Source organism: Mastomys coucha, unplaced genomic scaffold (assembly GCF_008632895.1).
Source record: "Mastomys coucha isolate ucsf_1 unplaced genomic scaffold, UCSF_Mcou_1 pScaffold22, whole genome shotgun sequence".
NCBI lineage: Eukaryota > Metazoa > Chordata > Mammalia > Rodentia > Muridae > Mastomys > Mastomys coucha.
The window spans coordinates 66,337,122-66,349,934 of NW_022196905.1; the positions used below are offsets into that span (position 1 = coordinate 66,337,122).

Genomic DNA, 12,813 nt, shown 5'->3' on the forward strand with positions numbered 1-12,813 from the left:
CCCCTTCCTTCTCCTTCCCTCCCTTCCTCCCTTCTTCCTTCCTTCCTTCCTTCCTTCCTTCCTTGAAAATACCCTACAAACTTGCCTATAGGCTAGTCCTGTGGGGACATTTTGTCAGTTAAGATTTCTTATTACCAGATAAGCCTAGCTTGTGTCAAGTTGACATATACAGAAGCCAGCACAATCCCAGTGAGCAGTCTGTTGGCAACTAGATTGAAAGCAGTGTTAAATGACAGTGCAATGAGCAAATTTTAAATGCTATTTATTAACAAGCTGTATTTTGCTATTTTTAGAATATACTTTTGACAGTAAAGTATTATAAACTATATACTGAAGTCATGTTCTTTTATAATACAGAGACAATTCTCTCTGTTAGCTCTGGATGTCTTAGAACTGGCTATTTAGACTAGGCTGGCTTTGAACTCACAGAGATCACTTCACTTGCCTTTGTATCTCAAGTGACTCAGCATGTGCTGCCACACTGGATGCTAACTCTTGTTGAAGGCTTTCTGTACAGTATTTCTAGTTTTTAGTGTGGCTTGCAGGCTAATAAGTTGAAAACCATCATCTTTGTAATGAATGTGGATGGTAGTGTCAAATTAGAGGAATCAGGACCAGAGCAAGATGGGAAACACACATGCAAGTTCAGTGGTCGGCTTCAATGAAAGAGTTTTCAAAATCAGGAAAAATAGGAATTAAAACAAAACACAAGATTTGTAAATACCAGAAAGTCATTTGTTCCTAGAAGCAAACCTTACAGCAAAATGGGAATAAAGGGTCTTTTCTTAGGTAATCCCCAGTCTTCTGGCCTCTGCGCCAGTTAGCAAGAATAGGTAGTAAGGTGGAGTCACAAGGAGTACCAGACTCAAGGACAAAAACTGAGTTACAGGTGAAGTGTGAGCAAGCGTTAAAGTTGTCAGCCATTGTATAACTGCATTCGCACAGTATAAAAAGCCTAGGGGATGCATGCCTAATCAGTAAGGAGAGGGAAATACAGCTTCCAGCTTTTTACTTTGTATCTCTTACACCTGAATATTTTATCATTGTAGCCCGCGCGGTCCTCTCGCCGGGAAGAAGACACGCGGACACACTAGGTTCCTTCTGCAGCAACGACATTTACTGCCCTCTCCCAGAGGGAAAAAGAGACCGAGCCAGTAATCCGCACTGCTTATATACACCACAGTGCGGGGTATCTGCCCACAGCGTGGCGTGTCTGCTCATGATTGGCTGTTCGCTCATTACCCTACGTAATGCCCCAGAATGGGCCATGACATGGCGTCTTTTCACTCTACGCACATGCGCAAACAGTTCTCTACGCACATGCGCAAACAGTTGTTTACTCGACAGCGGAAGTAGGCGCCATCTTGCCATGGCGAATGCCGGCTCCCTACATATCATTAATGTGTAAATTCATTAATGTATAATTCCTTTGGGAGTGCATGCACGATCATGTGTATTTGAGCCAGAGCTGCAGGTACCTCAGCCTCAACTCACAAATGCCTTCCCACTTGAGCTGTGAGTGGCGTAAGCTTGTTCCTTCTCATTGCTCTTATTTACCCTTGCTTGGAGGTTACTGGCCAACACTGTTGCGTAAGAAAAAGAATTGAATATAATTAGTAGAAAGGATAGGCAAGTGGTTATTCACCTGAGGTGAAATGCTGGTAAATTATAGTATTCTGGACAGCCAAAGAGAATTTCCTGAAGAAAGGTGGGAATGAGATATCAGTATGTATATATTCCATACATTTACATTTTTGTGAAGGACTTATTTGGGAAGGATACTTAGAGGGTAAATCTGCTTTTTAAATATTTTTTATCTTCACTGTTAAATGATATTTGTACTATATACTAATGTACAGTCATATTGCCTCCCCCAAGTTAAACTTGATTTCTCTAATGGTCAAGTTAAAATTAAGGAATATAGAAAAATAACAGATAAGAAGGGAGGTCCCAGAAAGAGATGGCAGTTGACAATGGGAGACAGCAAATAGAGGGAAGATGGTAGCCCAGAGAAAATGCTTTTCTTTGTTGAGATGGGGAGGAAGGGGCTGATTTAGGGCAGGAAGTGCTGCAGGCCTTTGTAGCCGATGCTCCTGGAGAGTAAGCACTGTGCACTTCCACTGTGGCTCAGTCGTTACTCTGTATTGAAACTGCTGTGATGCTCTTCTCCCTTAATGGGGTGCGAGACTGAGGTACTACTGGCTCCTTTTGTATCCCAAGCAGTGCCACAGTGCATAGCCTATGACTTCTCTAATAAAGGTTATTCATAAAACAGCGACATAGGAAGATGAGAGATTCTGTTGGACTCAGTGACTTACTGGATCTGGAGGCAAAAAGATTCTGTAGGAATTCTCCTATTGCAGCTTCACTCATTGAATAAACTCTTACTAAGTAATGCCAGGTTAATGCTGCCATTGTAGAAGAATAAATAGGTCTCTCTCCAGAGCTTTCAGGGAACGGAAAATGCCGTGTGCTGAATGGGGACACCATCCTCAGCATTGAATGGAGTCATAATGGACATGGTTCATTCATGTGGCTTGAGGTGGGAGTTGGGGGAGATGCTTGGTTTCATTCTCATTCATTCATTGGCTGAATGAGTTATCCAGGGAAGTAGGGGAAGGAGAGGACAGGCCGAGGCACAAAGTCATTATGGCATCTGGCATATGTCCTGTATTGTGAAACCACACATAGGTCAGTAGCTATATCTGGAGCTTCATTCCATCCATCCTTCCATCCAACTATCCATTTTGGTTTTTGAGAAAAGGTCTCCCAGAACCCATGCTAGTATAGCTGACCTTGAGCTCCTGAGCTACTGCTGCTGCTTTTGTTGTTGTTGTTTGTTTGTTTTTTGGTTTTTCGAGACAGGGTTTCTCTGTATAGCCCTGGCTATCCTGGAACTCACTCTGTAGACCAGGCTGGCCTCGAACTCAGAAGTCTGCCTGCCTCTGCCTCCCAAGTGCTGGAATTAAAGGTGTATGCCACCGCTGCCTGGCTGCTCTTAAGCTTCTTAACTCTACTTCCTGAGTGCTAGGATTACTGGCTTGGGCCGTTATTGTTGCCCTAATATATGGGACTTCTGTGTACGTGTGTGCCTGCGTGATGTGTGTGTGTGTGTGTGTGTGTGTGTGTGTGTGTGTGTGATGTGTGTGTTGCTAAATCATAGAGAACCTTAGCTGCTGTGCTCAAGACTTGGCCTTAGACTTTAGGTACTGAAGAGCCGTTGGAGGATTTAAGCCAGCATGGGATTTTATTTGGGGAGTGGAGGACCTCTTAGTGCCTGTGTGCATGAGTCAGTGGTGTCCGAGAATGGAGCCAGAGCCAGGGCTGGACAGGACGGGCACTAATACGTAACACTGGGGAGGTGGGACATTTGATATCAGGTGCCTAGTGAAGGGGAAGGGAGGGTGACTGCCAGGCTTGTTTCTAGGTGTGTAGGCCTGACACAGAGAGGCCAGGAGCTGCCTTGAGGTGCTGCTGGAGAGTGAAGTGGGATAGCAGTGGGCTCGGGGAGAAGGCTGATCTAGTTTCAGATGGGGAATCAGACAGGCCAGGTGGATGATGTCGATTGGTCAGGATGAGATCTTGCCCTTCCTAGTGCTGCAACTCTTTAATACACTTCCTCATGTTGTGGTGATGATCCCCAACCATGAAACTACCTTGGTCACTACTTTATAACTGTAATTTTGCTACTGTTATGAGTTATAATATAAAATGTTTAGAAGTTCACCAAAGGGGTCATGGCCTACAGTACGTTGAGAACCTGCTGGTCTAAAGACTAGCAGTTAATGTCGACCTCCGCACATTCATTTCAATGTTGACCTCCACACATCCATTTTAATGTTGACCTCCACACATCCATTTTAATGTTGACCTCCACACATCCATTTTAATGAGCAAGAGAACTTGCAAAGAGTCCAGAAGAGGAGGAAAACCAGATGAGAAGACATTTCTGGAGTGTAGGAGTTTCTTGAATAAAGAAACTTCCAGAGATCAAATGCAATACAGATACGTGGAAGCTGTCCATTAGATTGGAGAGTTACGGAGTTATTGGGAGCTTTGTCAAGAATTTCAGGGGAAAGATAGGTGTAGGAAAGAGAAAATTTCAGGAAAGAACAAGCATGAGCTCAAGTGGAGATATAGCCAGTCTCCAGGAAGGAACATGTAGAACCGGGGTATTGGGGAGATGGTATAGATTAGATCAAGGGTCAAATCTGGCTGAACAGAGCTTCCTGGATATTATAAAGAAAAGTTTGAGCTTGGTTCCTGGCATTATTCTCTCTCTCTCTCTCTCTCTCTCTCTCTCTCTCTCTCTCTCTCTCTCTCTCTTGAGAGAGAGAGAATAAAAAGGGAACAAAATGATAGATGCTCTGAATGTTGGTTCCAGGACTGAAGGGGACCAAACGCCACAGTACTCAAGTCTCTAGTGTCAAATGAGCTAGCACTTGGATTATATGACCTATAAAGATCTCCTGCCGACTGTAAATCATTTCTAGACTTTATTTCTAATACTAAATATGTAGTATAATTTATATACTATGCCAATATGTAGTATGTCCTACTTAGGAAGTAATAGCAAGGAAAGAAGTCGGTATGGATTTACTATAGAAATAATTTTTTCAAAAGCTTTAATTGTTTGAATTTAGAGATGTGGATTGCACTGGATTTTTTTTTCTACATAAAAACATGTTACATTTCCTATTTTATAGAGACTAGCATTTGGCTCTTTGTGATGATCCTAAAAATTATTGCATGGGTCTATTATAGACATCATTACCAAATCAGATGTAGAGATTTTAGGTACTTTAAAAAGCAGCAGTTTGAAATAGCTTTGTCCTTAGAACTGACTTCCTTCTCCAAAGGTGGAAGGACGCACTTATGAGTCCAGGGAGAGCCCAAAGTAGACTCCTTATAGGTTTAATCCTAAGGGCTCAATTGAATATTTTCTAATTTGTACTTGATTTCTTCCCAGAGGAGTTAGTCAGGGCCTTTCATTCTTCTCAGGCGGACTTGATAGTGTGCCACATTTAATTCACGTGACACCGCATCTCATTACAGGAACTGAGGATGCGGTGGGTCCTGAAGGCATGGAGAAGTTCTGTGAAGACATTGGTGTTGAACCGGAAAACGTAAGTCTACCTTTGGGACAGTGTGCAATAGTCTTTCTTTCTCGCCTCTCTTTGTCTTTTGCCAAGTAAAGCAGTAAAACAAGACATAATTGTGTGTTGGTTTATGTGAGGCCAGCTAAGAAATATGTTTTAACTCTAGTTTGATTTGTAAGTGGGATGTTTTCTCTCCGTCTCCCTCAACACTCTCCTCCCTCTGTCCCCCTTTCTTTGTTAGAGACAAGATTTGTCTCTGTAGCCCTGGCAATCCTGAAACTTGCTGTGTAGACCAGGTTGGCCTCAAACTTAGAGATCCACCTGCCTCTGCTTCTCGAGTGCTGGGATTGGAGGTATGAGCCTCCACTGCCTGGCCTGGTTTCTTCCATTCGAGTGTTGTGCTGTAACTGTGGTCATTTACTGGGTTGGTTTCTTGTACATTAAGTGATTAATTCTGATGTATAAGAAGGGTGTGGGTACGAGTGCCCACAGTGCCAGATGACCAGTGGGTACAAGTTACCGTGTGCTGTGGTGGGCACGAGTGCCCACAGTGCCAGATGACCAGTGGGTACAAGTCACCATGTGCTGTGCACCTTTATCCCCTCAGCAACTGTTCCTGCTTAACAAAGAGTTCCAGATTTTAAATAATTATTCATAAAGGGTTGAGTAGGTGGTAATTACCATAAATTTTCCACAGGTCTTTCACTTCTAATTGAACTTAACTCAAAAACTGACTGATTTTTAGTGTAAAAGCACTAAATATTTCCCTCAGAATTTAGAATTATTTTATATATGCTTAATTATTTTTACCTAGTTTTCTGCATCATGACTTAAATAGTCTGTCTTGTTCTCACATAATATGTTACACTAAAATGAAAAATTACACATGTGTCAGGTTCATAAATGATGCAAGTTAGTTTTTCTTTAGCTGCCAGGATAACAAACCTGGCAGATCCTAAGGGAGTTTACAGGCTGGAGGAGGTCTCCAGCGTCTGTCCCTTCTAAGGACATCTGGTGCCCATGGTACATACTGTGCTTCTAATAAAAGCTAGGAATTGAGGTTTTACATCTTTTGGTCTTAATTTCCCTCTTTGCCTTTTCTGCCTTGCTGGCTACTCCCTCCTCACCAAGAGAAGAGTTAAATTTTCTAAAGTACCTTTAGAATGTATTTCATTATGTAGATTTTTGTTTTAAAATTTTAAAAAATTATTTTAAGGTGTTCTAGTTCCAGTATTTTGGTAAATTATTCACGTTGATCTAACCATTTAGAGAGGAGCAGGTCATCAGTGTTTCACGCGGTGGCTCTGTTGTGCAGGAATGATGGCGCCCCTGGCTTTCAGGAGATGGCTTTCTTAGTGTTAGCTGACGGGTGGGAGAGGGCTGGCCTGGCAGGGGTTACAGAAACAAAGAGGACAGAGGACAAAGAGGAGATGGAAGGGGGCCAGCTTAAAAAAAAGGGGTGACTTCAAAACAGGTAGTCTGGGTTTGACAAAGATATTATAATAAAATTATGTTTATTTGAAAACATTAAATTAAGAAAAATCAGAGGGTTTTTATATTTAAAGAAGTCAAAATATGATTGCTAAATAAAGGTAAAAGAAATGTGATTTATAAATTAGTGGCCTACTAAGTAAAAGTTTCTCTCACAAAGGGCACACGGTGTGTTCTTCACATTCCCCATAGTAGATTTTCTCCTCGCTCAGAGGTGTCCTGTGGGAGTTCAGGGTTAGGTTGCAGGAGCTGAGGAAGGAGCTGAACATTTCACGGAGGCAGAAAGCCTGCCTGCCTCCGTGTGGGATGCCCTGGCTTTGATTCTGACTGGAAAAGGAAAGTGCTTGAAGCTCCTCACCATTAACAGTTCTCAGGGAAAATGCAGCTATTCCTGGAATCCTTGCTGGCAGTTAGGAACCCTTTAGGCTCTGTTTCTGTAGGAAGAGACAGTCTTGATATGTAAAATTATGTGGAGGACTAAAAGACTAAATTCAGAAGTGGATTATTTCCAAGTTTGTGCTGCTGTGCTTCAGTTCTGAGTCGGCACAGAGGTAGGGTGGTATTTCATAGCCAGAGGTGAGAAGTGTTGTTTAATAAACCCTTGCGCTACTGTGTCCTCAGGCTGAGGGCAATGGTTGTTTGTAAAGCCTTTTTCCGCCTCTTCTAATGAGCACTTTAAAGGTATTTTAAGTCTCTGCTTCCTCATTTTTCCAGGCCCATAAAATTCAATATCCTTTCATTTAGTAAGGGGCAGGAGTCCTTAGAAACACATAGCTTTTTCACTGATTTAACCCACGGATGGTAAGTGTCCACTAGAGCTGTTTATGTGTGTGTCTGTGTGTGTGTGTGTGTGTGTGTGTGTGTGTGTGTGTGCATGTGCACGCGCATGAGTGTTCATGTGTGTAAGTTCATGTTCCTTCACTTTTAACTGCTTATCAAACATGTTTTATGCAGAACTTTAAAAACACTATTATATCTATTATAAACTAGATACAAATTAATATCAAATATTAAAACACTATTCCCTTCTCTTCCTCAAAACCCATCCATATATTCCTCCTTGCTCTTTAAAATTCATGACCTTTTTTCATTAATTGATGTGTGTATGTGTGTGTGTGTGTCTGTATGCGTCTATGTGTGTCTGTGTGTCTGTGTGTGGTGCATGCACTTCTCCTCAGAGAAGACTCTCTCTCCCACTCTGGGCAGTCCTTACTGGCCTGTAGCTCTTTGTGTAGGGTTGAGGCCTCCTGGGCTTTCCCTGTCCACTTTAGCATGCCCATTGGTACCATCCATGTTGAGTTCACGTTTACTTTTAGTTTTCGTGACAGAACCGAATAGAGACTAAGCTCAGTCAGTTAAGAATGTGGGTTGGTTTACCTGAGTAAATTGATTTTAACACATCAGAATTGCAGGATACCTCTGAGCTAGGAGAAAATTTACTATGGGGAATCTGAAGAATACACCGTGTGCCCTTTGTGAGAGAAACTTTTCTTAGTAGGCCACTAATTTATAAATTACATTTCTTTTACCTTTATTTAGCAATCATATCTTGACTTCTTTAAATATAAAAACCCTCTGATTTTTCTTCATTTAATGTTTTCAATTTATCACTAGTTTTATTATAATATCTTTGTCAAACCCAGACTGTCTGTTTTGAAGCCACCCTTTACCTTGGTGACTGGGCCATTGTGGGCAGAAACTCTTACAAGATGTTGGAGTAGCTAATTTCTGAGGTCTGATTTGTCACTGTATCTCTGTATTTTAACAGGTAGTTATGCTTGTCCTAGCTTGGAAATTGGATGCACAAAACATGGGCTATTTTACTCTACAGGAATGGCTGAAAGGAATGACTTCCCTACAGTAAGTCCGGGGGCTGTGAGGGTCTTGGGTGGTTAGTAGAGGGGTGTAGAAGATGGAGACAGTAAAGGAGGAGCCTCTTCGATCTCCTTGGTGATGACCTCACTCCTGGGAACTCAGGACATGGTAGAGAAGCCTGGGAGTGTGGCACGCCTCCCTTTTGCCAGGTGTGGAAAGACCACAACCCATCCTGAGGATGATGATGGGATAGTTTAGTGGCTGAAGTGATTCTATATTGTACATGTGGCAAAGACAGCAATAGTATTTCTCTGGAGTAGCTCTGGGAAGAAATAGGTCTCCCCTTTTCCATGGATGTGAGCCACCAATATAAAGCAAAATTTTATAACAACCGCATTAAAAAAATAAAGTTTCAATACATTTTATTTAGCCACAGATATCCAAAACATTACTCCAGTATATAATTGTGCTTTAAAATTTTAGCTATTTTATATTTTCTTTCTTTTAAAAATTTGTTGTATATTTTACATTTTTAGTCTATCCAGTCAGTATTATTAACCGTGTTGAACCCCTCAGTCCAGACTAAGAAAAAAAATTAGTAGCTTTATGTATTTTCTTGGTGTGTGTGTGTGCGCGCACTTTCTTAGCTTAGAGTTTCATTCAAAAAGGCAAATTATTTTGCTATATAAGAAGGAGCAACTTGGGAGAGAGAGACGATTCAGATGGTGTCCAAGATGAAGCACTAGTTAGCTCTGATCTAAGAACCAGGAGTACTTTATCTTTTTCTTTTCCCCTTAACCAAGAATAACAGACTTACAATTTATTGGGTTAAAGTTGTAACTGAAATGGTTTCACAATTTTATTGAAACCATGATGGATTCGTTGGCTTTTAGTGTCTCTGTGCCTCTGTGAGTACAACCTATGCTGTGCACATTGTGCCTTCTCTTTGCTGTTTTCCTGTTTGAACCTCACAATGTGAAAGCAGACAGCTCAGCTTAACTTTGAACATTGCACAGAATGGGAAACTGAGGGCGTAGGGAGAATGATATGTGACTCATGAGAGTAAGGCTGGGAAGAAAAACCAAGACTTGGTTCTTAACTCAGTTTCCTCTGCCAGCATCATCTGTGGTGGAAGACGTTAGGCAGAAGTTACCATCCTTTTAGAGACATATTTCTTGTCTGTGTGCACTGCAGTTATGGAAAGGTGACCTATGAAGTGTCTGTGTAATGGCGTTTGTCATGTTGGAACCTACTGACCCTCCTTTCCCTTATTGCTTTTCCTACTGTTGTCAGAAAGAGAGTTTTGTAGCTGTTCTCTGAGTGGCCTCGTGATGGATGTAGATGCGTGGCATGTGGAGGTTTTCTTCAGCTCTTCAGAGGCAGCGCCATCTTTACAGCCCATGCTCAGGGACCCACACTCATTTGTTTTGAAGGGATGGTACTCATTTCCATATAGTCTTGGGTTCTGTTAGACATTATCTTCACAAGATTTCTCATTCACGCCAGGCCTTGCCCGTGTGAGTGCTACTTGTCCTGAAAGAGGCCAGCGTCTCCATTGTAGGGGACACAGGACTCCATGAAGCTCTTGGTGGTGGGCTCTGTTCTGTGATGTAGTACAGTCGCTGATGGGTGGATTCTTGAAGGTGGCTGTGACTTAATTCTAGAAATCCAGGGTTTGGCTATATATGACCCCCTGTAAAGGCAGAGGAGTCTGCTATCTCTCTCTTTTTTTGTTGTTTTTCAAGACAGAGTTTCTCTGTGTAGCCTTGGCTGTCCTGGAACTCTGTAGACCAGGCTGGCCTTGAACTCAGTAATCCGCCTGCCTCAGCCTCCCAAGTGCTGGGATTAAAGGCATCTGCCACCACTTCCTGGCCTTTTCCTTTTCCTTTTTTTTTTTTTTTTTTTTTTTTTTTTTTGTGGTGTAAAATGTGGAGACTGCTTTTCTTATCCAGCATGGAGGTGATCATTCAGGATAGAATTATTGTTCTCTGTGGTTCAGTTGTTGTACAATCTCAAGTCTTTAAGGACCTTCCTGCAGCCTCCTGTTTAGGGATATTGAAATGGCTCTGATAGATATATCGGTTCCCACATCCTGGGAGAGAAAACCCATGAACACAAGATCCTATCTCAGTGGTTCTCAACTTGTGGGTCATGACCCCTTGGGGGGAGTGTCAAACAACCCTTTCATCGGGATTGCCTAAGACCATTGGAAATCTCAGATATTTATATACAATTCATAACAGTAGCAAAATTACAGTTATAAAGTAGCAATGAATTAATTTTATGGTTGGGAGTTACCACAATATGAGGAACTGTATTAAAGGATCCTGACAAGAAGTGTGGTGATTTGAATGAGAATGTGGCCCATAGCCTGAATGTGTGAGCATTTGGTCCTCAGGTTGCTGACCCTGTTTGGGGACATTTAGGAGGTGTGTGTCTTTGCTGGAGGAAATATGTCACTGGGTTGAGATTTGAGATCATGTAGCCTGACTTTCTGCTTCTCCTTTTCTCCCTGCCTCTTGCTTGAGATGTGATCTCTCAGCTTCCTGCCCCCATGCCTGCTGCCTGCTATTGTGCCCTCTGCATGATGGACTCTTAGCCATCTGGAATTGTAAGCCAGCATAAACTTCTTCTTCTCTAAGTTACCTTGATCAAAGTCTTTTATCACAATGACAGAAAACTGACTAATGCAAGAAGCAGCTCAGAGAGAGGAGAGGTTTATGTTGGTGCACGCCATGAGTAGATAGATGTCTGACTTGCGAAGATCTGGCAGCAGAGGTGTGCAGGTCTGCTTCCTCCAGCCTGGCCTCACTTCCCGAGAGCTCCACAGCCTCTCCAAGTCATGCAGCTAACTAGAGATGGAAGTTTTCAAACATAAATAAGCCATGGGTGGGCACTTAGCTTAAGTTTATGGCCACTTCATAATGCCAAATGGCATTTAGACCAACTTAGAAGTCTTCATAGTCTTAGGGTTCTAACACTTTTTAAAAGTCCACAATCTCTTTTGAGAGTTAAGGCAGTTAGTTGTGGGCTCTGTAAACTTAAGAAAGTAAGAAACATACTTCGAGTACACTCTGGCATAGAGTAAATACTCCGATTCCCAGAACAGGGAATTGGGAGGATAGCAGGAACCCTAAGTGAACACAAGACTTTGAAGCTCCATGCCCAGGATCTGAGGGCTTGAAATGGCTTTCTCTGTGCTCCACTGGACTGGAGTAGCTGTGTTCCCCCACCACCACCACTACTGTGTCACCTGTGGAACAAATGGCATCTCTCCTTGTACTTGCAAAGGTTCCTCAGTAAACATGCCCACCTTCCTGGCTGTTGTCTGTGGTATTTCGGGATCTGTACCATAACATGGGCTTTAGTTCCACTGCTTGACGCACTACCCACTCAGAGTTCTGTGCAGAATCTCCTTTTCTACTACGTGTTGCCTGATGTCAGTGTCCTTAGGGAACCTTGGCAGTTCTCTCTCCGTGACTCTGTAGTTCTTGTACTGTGTGCATGCCTAAAAAAATAGCCCATGTGGACAGGTTGTGCCAAGTTGTGCTGCCAGCTCTACACACAACCTGACCTGAGCTGCAGTGGCCCCTTGAACCCTGGGAAATCCTTCCTAAGGATCCCTCGGTGGCCTCCTTCCAGGAGCCGCTTGAATCAGTCACTCTCCAAATGAGTTTTCAAATGAGTCTGCATTGCTGCATTTTGAATTGTCATCAGTTTCCGCAGGCCGGCCGATCTGGGCCTCCCTCAACCCACGGGAGAAACGGGGATCCTAGTCAGGTCGACAAGGCGTAGGTGAAGAAATGATGGCAGAGACGACACATGAAGTGCAGGATCTGAATGTATTTCTTAAAAATGGCATCAGACTTTTACAGTCATTGCAAAAGAGAGATGGTAAATCTGGCAGCTCAATAGTTGAGTACATCTGAGGCTACCTAAAACACACTGGGTCTAAAGCAGCAGCTATCTTCTCTAGACTGGTGCTGCATCCCCCGGACCCAAGTGCTCTGGGCCCGGGGGACTGCAGACTGCATGAATGTGAGTCCTAGCCCATCTGTGTTCTAGTGCGAGTCCCTCTACGAGTCCATAGTGCTAGTCCTGCATGCAAGTCCAAGTCCTTCTCCTGCACCAAGTGAAAAGTAGGCTTATATGGTATACAAAAAGCAGGGCAGCTGACAAGAGTCATGTAGGCAGATGACACATCAAGGTCAGTGATCTTACTGACCAAGATCAGTATCCAGTTGTGAAGCAGGCAGAAGCTGGGGCTAATTTGGCATTCCTATGCTAATTCTCTGGTTCTGCTAGAGGCAAGGAGTGAGGAGTTCCGACCTAACACTTCCAGCTAATGTCCTTGAGTGGAAGCCCTTCATTACTCTCTAGTATGTAAAACAGTTCTTTCTTCTGTGGG

At 42.9% G+C, this 12,813-nt stretch overlaps 1 protein-coding gene across 15 annotated transcripts in view; it reads left to right on the top strand.

Annotated features, from left to right (window-relative positions):
• Nucleotides 1-12,813, top strand: part of Dcun1d4 (defective in cullin neddylation 1 domain containing 4) — an 86,647-nt gene that overhangs the window by 50,249 nt on the left and 23,585 nt on the right. For all 15 annotated transcript variants that reach the window (XR_004110770.1, XM_031342697.1, XM_031342700.1 and 12 more), the window contains 2 exons: nucleotides 5,056-5,126; nucleotides 8,359-8,450. Coding sequence is in view for 14 of the 15 variants with exons in the window: in XM_031342697.1 (XP_031198557.1) it covers nucleotides 5,056-5,126; nucleotides 8,359-8,450 (163 nt within the window). In the remaining variant the exon portion in view is untranslated. The remainder of the gene's footprint in view (nucleotides 1-5,055; nucleotides 5,127-8,358; nucleotides 8,451-12,813) is intronic.